This window comes from Hetaerina americana, unplaced genomic scaffold (assembly GCF_022747635.1).
Source record: "Hetaerina americana unplaced genomic scaffold, ioHetAmer1.1.p SCAF_38, whole genome shotgun sequence".
NCBI lineage: Eukaryota > Metazoa > Arthropoda > Insecta > Odonata > Calopterygidae > Hetaerina > Hetaerina americana.
The window spans coordinates 3,302,683-3,311,755 of NW_027286963.1; the positions used below are offsets into that span (position 1 = coordinate 3,302,683).

The window sequence follows — 9,073 nt, forward strand, 5'->3', positions numbered from 1 at the left end:
GGTTACGTGGATTCCCCGAAGGTTATATTTACATAACTGTTTACACGAACAATAATCCTTCTCTTTATTACAGCACAAATTTCTTTGTTCTGATTGTAGGTTCTGTTGAAAAACACTCTACGGACTATCCGCCACTCTCTAGTCATTCATTGGTCGCTGATTTATTGGACGGTTACCGTGACGACGTTTTGTTTCTAAAACAATAACGACCCTTTTGAGTAGATGGCTATGTCTTTGTCGTCTAGTGTGTGGAAACTCTTGGAATGGAGCTTTTAAGGAGCGTATCTCCTAATTAATTCGTTCGGGAAATCGACTTGGAAATATGTACCGAGCGCCATAAAAATTTCCTTTTCCGGAAGAAAGTGGACACGCCGGTTCTGCAGAATGAGCTTTCTTTTGTTTGCGCAGGTTTGAGCCAACGGGATTATTACATGCATGCGCGTTTGCGTTGCCAGAATGTTTAAGCTGGCAAAGTGCGTAGGCATAAGGATTTCGTGATGCTTCAGGGAAGTAGGAATTTCATTAATGGATCATGAGTCACAGCATTTTCGAAAAAAAATCGTTTGAAACGAATCGACTGAAAACTCACACCGAAATTTTTTAAAGGGGTACGATTGATCCGTTCCAAATGCACGTTATGATTCTGAAATATTACTGAGGAAATCTTAAGTGAATAGAATTTAGATACCCTCAATGATTCTTTTGGGGAGTCGCGTGGACAATGTTGTACATATATCTAATAGTTGATCGAATTAAACCTGCTACATTAATACAATTACACGAATAAACTAACTAAGAGCAAATTAGTTCACTTTATAATGATAATCGTCATGTTGACCTACTGTGGAAGGCATCGTTGCATTGGGATGTTGGAATATTGGTTACATTAGACAGAAGATGTGATTAGTGGAGCAAGAACTGCTGGAATATGCGTAAGTAAAACATTTTCGTGGCAAAAAGAATTTCATGAGAATAACTGAGAAATATTTCGTGCTGTTACCCAAGGTGTGTGATATTTCGGGCACCAAATCTTCCCGTGAAATCACAGGCGGCACGGAGAAAGGAAAATGAACCCTTCGAATGTGCGAATTTCACACGCCATATTAGGGCTTAGTGCGAAATAAGTTCTAACCTCACCCATCAAACTAGTCATTGGGTGATGACTATGGTTTACTGAAAGTATATTACCTCATAGGAAATGGCCTAAAGCCTCGGAACCTGCTAAGAAACCTACTAAGAATTATTTTTAAGAATTCCATCTTTCTTTAAGAGAGGACAAATGCGTACTTTGCTCGCATTGTTTGCTTTGACTCAATTTCGCGTGCCGAGCATATATATTTTTTTGTGGGTTTCCACTCAAGTTTTCTCTGGAATAGTTTTCTCTCAATTTTCTCTGTCATCGAGTAGATAAAAACTCTTTATTTTTTGGTCCAGATTTGATAACGTCTTGGTTCCCACGAAGAAAAGAAACAGGATGGGAACAAGAATGAATCTTCCATCCGTTCCCAAAACCACTCGATTTCACTTTTTGCTGTTTCAAACGGTGGATTGGATACGCCTACCTACGATCCTGCGGTGGTCCGTGAGCATGGAAATGCCCGAATTAAAGTTTCTTTTGTCCTAAGCTTGGGTCTCCTGCACTGTTGTCTTTGTGAGAGGGTAGTTTGGCGTTAAGCAATTATGTCCGATTGAAGTTCAGACCTAATTGAACGTCGTGTCATATGTATTTTATATGTATACATTCGCACCTGAATGTTATTTTTCCTCCTTCATTTCGGGGCGGCCCCACAAGTTTCGCTCCGTCGCAGCCCGGACCGTGGTGGGTGTACACCTTCGTCAGGTGCTTTCGAACCAATGTTTATGATTTCCCCCGGTTAGGTGGGCATAAAAAATCCGTTATGATGATATCAGCGACTTTCTTCCCAGTGGTATTTCGCCACATGCTTTAGCACTGCCTTCGACTCGAACGTTATATGTATATTAACTGGTGCATAAGAGACACTTTGACTGAAAAATTCAAATAGCTTTTTCACAAATGTTCATAAACACGTTTTTGTACGGTAAATGGGTGGGTTAGACCACAAAGAACAAATATGGGAGATATATGCCAGTGCAGTTGGATATATAATATTCATTCTTTCCTCGGACAATCAGGAATCATAATATTGATAAAATTGGAGACAATGTTGTCACAAGCGAGAATCAGATTAAATGCTGCGTAGTCATCTATTTGCAGTCTTAGGTGCATGTGTTTAATTATGCTAGTTGTTTTGTAATTGTATTTGCATGTGTGTAAGTTAGAATATGTTTTGCATGAATATATGTTTTAATGGGGGTGCATTAGCATATTATTTTTTGTTGGCAATGCCTGTAGGTGCATTCTTTTTTACAGGTGGTGTCCTAGCAACCCCTTCCCCCCCCACCACACACCATTCCGACGCCTTGCGGGGTAGATTTTGTAGATGAATAACAATAACTTTTGGTATAACATTTTCCGCCACTCATTCTTAAAAATATCTTTTTTTCCAGAACCGTGTTAATTTGAGTTTCCAAACAAGTAAAAACATTCAGACTGAGGTACTAATAAACATGGAAGGGGTTTTGACCTTATAATATTTTTTAAAGTTTTCATTGGATTATTTTTACTGCCATATGAGATGGTATTATTAGGACCTAAATAAGCACATAAGAATCAATTGAACGTCACTTGAAAATTGATCTCTGCCTAGTCATTAAGTCTCTGAGGAAATTGATTTGAATACGTAATATATTTTGTTCCGATGTTTTTACTCAATTTGGACCGGAGGTAAATACTGCAGATAAACTTTCTTTCAAGCCATGAGCCCAATTTTACATTACCAATACCATTAAAATGCACAATTTAAGAATTTCTAAGAGAAGCATTGTAGAATATCAGAGACAGTTATAAGTGTAATATAATATATGCCCATATAATATAATGTCCATTCAATATTTTATAAAATAATGGCCAAACAGCGTTTACTGTCAAACGTTTTAGTGATAGATATCAGAACAGATACTGTCCCGAAGAAAATTATCCTTGTAATAGGACATAATTTATCACTCAGGTGTCTACTGCGAAATGATATCTTTACAAAAAATTTTAGTTTTTATCAATGTGGAATAATACGACGTTTTTCGGTGTTTCAAAACTAATTTCTATCAGTACATAAATAACACATTTATGGTAAGTAACAAACTAGATAAACTAGCGACGCAGCATATCTTAGACATCGACGCACTCCAGAACATGATTTACAGTTCATTACCTCTATCGGATTTATCGTCAATAATGTACGGCATGATTAGATTGAAATTTATTTTAAATTAACTTTTGGCTTTGAAAAAAATGGGCCGATAGGACATTGTTTAATCTTGTGGTAACTTGGAGCGATAGGAATTCGTGGCAATATTTATTGGAAGTACTAGAGTCGGGAAATATGTGGTTCAGCACTTTAAACCCAAAATGATTTGATATCATACGTAACAATATTTGCAAGAAAATTAATTTTTCACGATTTAAACTAGATTTTTTGTTCTAATTTCCATTCAAAATAATAGCACGCTTTATGCGCGTCATATTAGGCATAGGCTTTTTATTAGATGAAATAGCCGTTTATAAACAGTGAATACCATTTGCGAGACAAAGGGCAGAAAGATTTTTGCTGACTTTTTCGTGGCCCATGTACCATTGGCATGCCTAAGTCTTCCCTTGTCACCATATTCCACAAGCACCAGAGCCCATGCCACACACAGGTTCCAGACTATGGGGGTGGATGGCTGGCTAAGACACGAATATGGACCAGTTGGTTAACTAACTCACTGATTAACTCATCATTCAGACTATCCTTGCCGTTTCAATACGTTTGGGGTCAAATATTTATCATTTCAGGTAGGCACCACTGTTTAAAAATCCAAATTCAATGAATAAGAGGTACAAATCAGTCATAGTTACAATCACTGAGTTGTTTAGTTACATATTTTTTGTCAGCCTTAGAAATTTGTGACACTAACGACGAATAAGGTCGTTAAGAGAGGAAAATTAGTGAAAATTTTAACATGGGGTGTAAATTTGTACGCCGCGGAGACTTGGTTGTTGGGACAATATGATAGGATTTGTAGACTTGAGTGTGTAGATGGATGGAAAAGGTGAAATTGACAGAAAGGAAAACAAACGAAGAGGTACTGGGCATGGCTGAGGAGGAGAGAAGGTTGTTCGGAGAAATTCATTGAAAGCAGGGAAAGTGGATGCAGTGTGTATTAAGTCGGAATGGAATGTTGAAAACTGTGGCAGACGGAAAGTTATGCGGGCGAGGTAGAGGTAGGAAAAGACTAGGCAAGTTGGACGGGATGAAAGGTAGTGTATCTGGAATTGAAGAAGGGTTTACTATAGTTTTAAGGTGTCCGATTGAGTGTTACGAGGCGAGGCAAAGAAATGTGACTATGTTCAGTTTTTGTGTCCATCCAAAACATACCACAAACTTTCGACTACCCATAGTAATAATAATAATAACGTTGGATAATACCCGTTTTCGCCTATGAACCACCCTTTGGGTTTAATTTTTCCACCTCACCTTATTACAAGTCGTCTTTCAAAATAGGAATATGCAATGAGAATATAGCTAGTAATTTTGAAATTATTAAAACTTGCCTTTGTCATAAATAATGGTTTTTATGCATTGTTTTACGCGAGTGTTTCTTCTACCCTCAAATGACCCCCGACAAATGAAGATGTTCAGGGGCGTGATCTGGTGTGTATGTGGGTGGAGGGGGGGGGGTAAGTTTAAATTGGGATCGGCACCCACCACCACGTGCATGCGCAGAAAACTTCGCCAAGTGCAGAAACGCCATAGGAGAGAATGTAATCCATAGTCGTCGCACCATTGTCACGCCTACTTTCCATATGACGCCACTCCCTCACGTAAGGCATCCAAATTATGCACTTTCGACGCAATGCCCGCGTAACCGCGCACTTTGGGAACTCGCGTGGTCTATTTAAAGTGTCGCTGGCACTAGGGCAAACGGGTGTCTCCTCCTTCCCTCCCCCTCTCTCCCCCCCTTCCCACCCATATCCCCTCCCCCTTCTCCTGTCGGAAATCAAACACGGGTGGACTCGTGTTGCAATGGACAATGCGTACTTTCTCCACCTCAAAAGTGTTTGCAGGCCTCGGAAGTCTCTCCCTCTTTCTTCCTTCAAATCTCTCTCTCCTCATGTCTCTCCCTCTGTCTACAGCAGGCTGGTCAGGCGCTAAGGAGGTAGTTTGCCGCAAGTGCGAGGAGTCTGTCGCGTCATCATCCATCCAGAGGGGAAGTAAGACGGTAGTGGTGGTTGGTGGGGGAATGGAAGGTGGTGGTGGCGGGTGGAGGGGTTGGTTTGAAAGAGGGAGTTCCTCACTCGGCGAAGATAACTTAAGCTCTCCCTCCCCCTTCCTCTCCCACCGACGTCCCTCCCTTCCCTCCTCTCCTGAGGGAAAGCCGGAAACAGCGGGCTCGCGGAAGAGGAGCGCATCCCAGTGGAGCCACCTATGCGATCTTCCATTGTTAGGAAATCGACTTTTACCCCGTTACGGACGTGTTAGCAACGACGTCGATCGATGATCGGCGAATTAAAATTCAAGTGACGGGATCTCCCCATGCGTAGTGCGAGGAGGCAATAAATGTGCTTATCGACGTAGGAAAAAAATAAACAAAAGGTAAACTCAACAAGAATCCAAAGCGCGTACAATTTTGTCTAGCGTCATCGGAGACTTCTGCAATTCCACCCCAAACACGTGTTAGCCCCTTTGCGTGCTACAATGTTATTGTTATTATTTTTTTTAAAATGAGCCGTCACCCGATCATTTTTATCCCGTCAGTTGATTAGTATCCATTGGTTGTCCACCGTAGTCTCAGAAAAATAATTAGAGAAAAGCACCTTTTTGTTTGCCTTTAAACAAAACTATTCAATCAAGCCGTTGTTTCTGAAATTCGAAAACTTCAGTGCAGCACTCTTGTTTCATTTTTGGACCCGAATAATTTTAACCGAGCTTAAGTTCGCGTGGATTTTATGCCGTGCGTTCACTTCATAGGCACGCTTGACGATGCGAAATTTCTCATCAGTCGTCCGAGATAGAAAAGAATTATTTTTGTATTGGTAGGGCGTCAGGAAGAAATGTGGTAATTCATATTAATTTTCTCCCTGGAGGGGTAATTTCGCGGGCCAATCAGCCGTGTGATTTTCGCGAACCAGCATAGAGGTTTCGTTTTTCGTCGTAGAAAGGCGGAAAAAAACAGTCAAGTCTTGTTCACCTTATCCAAGTTTTCCTCTCTCGAACTGGGTTAGCGAGAAAGTTATATGTTAGCATCCATCCTAAGATATCACTCGAGCTCAAGTCAGTTTCCTTCGCATTGGATTGCATTTTTGGCACTATAGGAGCTGACTTTCTCGTAGACTACTTTCAAGCACCAAGGCTTTTGCGAAACACAGTAGTTATTAACCGCAATTATGAAAATAATCTCCTTCCTAAAGGTAATAGTAATTGATTGTTGGCCTAAAAGAAAATGTGTGAAGAAATTTTCCACCACTGCCTATGCTAGTGTGGCGCGAAGTGGGCGGAAGTCCTCACTTAACAAAGAAATTGAAACAAGGCCTCCCTCGCAATCGCCAGGAAGGTTTTGGCGATGGAATTGAGAAATAAGCCACTTTTATAATGCTTCCAATCAAAATGTAGGCCGTGAGAATGGCCTGGTACGAATGGAATACATTTTTTAACATGCAAGTATACTGCAGATGAATGCTGGAGGAGAGGCTCTTCATTGTGTTGGAATCAAGTAGATAGTCGTTTGGTCTTTTCTTCTCATACTATTTATTCATCCTTCAAAGTTTAAAAAAGTGTGTTCTAAGACTCATGGCCCGTGCGAATGAGCTTTTGAAGAGCTAACTACTGGCACGTTATTCAGAATGTCATCTTCCACGTCATTTACCAAAGCTAAAGAACTGTTTTATTTCCGTCATCTGTGATCGTGGTCTCAATCAAAAGGTTAGTAATCAGTTTAGCGAATTACAACATGACGACGAATATCATGCAAAGTTATTCAAATGAAAATGAAATGTTAATTATCCGTTGAAACAACTGTATTAGTTTCTTAGATTATTTAGTGTAAAACGTAGGAATTGAAAGAGTCTTGTCGAATGAACCAATTCACATGGCTATTTCATGAATTTTTCATGCGTTCGGTAACACTTTAAGTCTTTGAAAATAGAATTCATAATAATTCATATTGAATCTGTGAATTTGGACGTCGCTGTTAGATAACACTGCGGAACGAGTTAAACTTGACATTCACTGGGTGGCGATTTTCAGCCAGACAGAGTTGAGGCTTTATGAAAATATGCTAACTATGTTGATTTGAGTAACAACGAATATGTCGTCACGTAATACTTATGTTGGACAAGCGGATTGAGGGCTTTCTGGGTGACTCGACGTCAGAGGTCATTTTGCAACAAACCGATTTAGTTACTTGAAAGACATCAAGTATACTATTGGCTAGAAATGTGAAAGCATTAATAAAACTAATTTCAAAAAGGTAAAATAATCATTTTGCGAAACCTGGAAACTGTGCCTGAATAGTAAGAGCCAGCTAAACCATTAATATACATAATCGCGTAGAAAGTTTTAATTCAAGTGCAATCAACTACACCGCATTCCATGCAACCATTGCAAGATGTGTAGTGTAATAATGAATAGGTTTAGCTTTTTGGTCTACCTATTTACTTTTGCTCTTATCCTGATATTTCACTTCATAACGGATATTTCTCGAACACAGTGATTCCTAGTCGCACAAAGGACACTGAATCAACTTCGCTCAGACAAGGAGGGGACTCGAAAGAGTCCTTTGCCGGCAAAGAACTTGGCCTGAAGACCCTTGTAGTGCCCAGGCATCCTCCACATCACATTTTTCTCTCACAAGTATTTACCGTCGCCGGTTACACACCAGAGAGCTGTGGGAACTACGGTCCTCGCTTTCCGCGGCGACGACACCACTTCTTTTGGGGCAACCACGAGGTGGTGGGGGGGGGGGACTGGGGACTCACTGCGCAAGGCCCACGGCGTCAGCCTTCGAAACTCCCGGACGAATGCCCGGCTGTGGATCCTGCACGCGTCGTTCTTAACGGATGCCGTCGCTGGTACCACCTTGGAAGTCCACTCCGCCATCGGGTAATCCTCCGGGACCAGCGTTTTCTCCGAGCCGTACCAGTTGTCGTCGATCCGAGGGGGAGGTCCAGAGAGGGTCGCCCTGACGGGCCGTGAGCTCCCCTTGGAGTCATCAGCGTCGGGGAACGAGGCGAGACCGGGCCCGGATAGCGGGGATGCGGTGACGAGGAGGAGCAGGGCGGTGGAGAGGAGGAACGGGGGTGGTCGCGGCGGTGCCATGGTCCTCAGCCGCTTCTCTCTCGTTCGTTGTTTTTTTTATTTCTCACAGCGGACGCACGCGCAGCTAAACCATATGAACACTGAGGGCTCCGTCTCGGGGTGGCTGAGCCAGATCGTGTTTCTTTTACTCGCCCAAATCCCCTCTACACCTCCTCCTCTCTCTTCCAAAAGCGCGCGCGGCGGTCTCCTCTTCTCCTCCGGCCCCCTTTCTTTCTCCCTCCGGCGCCCACCTCACTCCACTCCCTCGGTCTCTCACTCTCTACCCCACCCCGCCCCAAAATGAATTCTCTCTCTCCTCACACTGGCCCACCCGCCCTCGGACACCCCACAGCGACACTCTCTCACACCCCACGCCCAGAAATAAATATTTTCGGGAGGTGGCGCCCACGCCCGACCCCGAAGGCTCAACAACAATACCTCTTCCAGACACCCCCCCGGGAGATAAAGGAAACTGCGAATTCGCCTTCCAACTCGTTAATCATCGACAACGACGATACTCACCCTGGGTTCCGCTGCCGCGCAAAACCATCCGTCCCCGGAAAAATATATATAAATTGTCCTCTCTCTTGGTCCACGTGGCCTCTTAGCACTTCAAACCCTCACACACGAAATATTCGCGACTATGGGTAGGAGAACGG

General features: G+C 42.4%; 1 protein-coding gene across 1 annotated transcript in view; it reads right to left on the bottom strand.

The window, feature by feature from the left end:
• The window catches only part of LOC139691554 (nose resistant to fluoxetine protein 6-like), a 104,114-nt gene extending 95,679 nt beyond the window's left edge, over positions 1–8,435 (bottom strand). The window contains exon 1 of the mRNA XM_071589427.1: positions 8,096–8,435. Within this exon, the coding sequence (XP_071445528.1) occupies positions 8,096–8,435 (340 nt within the window). The remainder of the gene's footprint in view (positions 1–8,095) is intronic.
• Between the last annotated feature and the right edge of the window lie 638 nt (positions 8,436–9,073).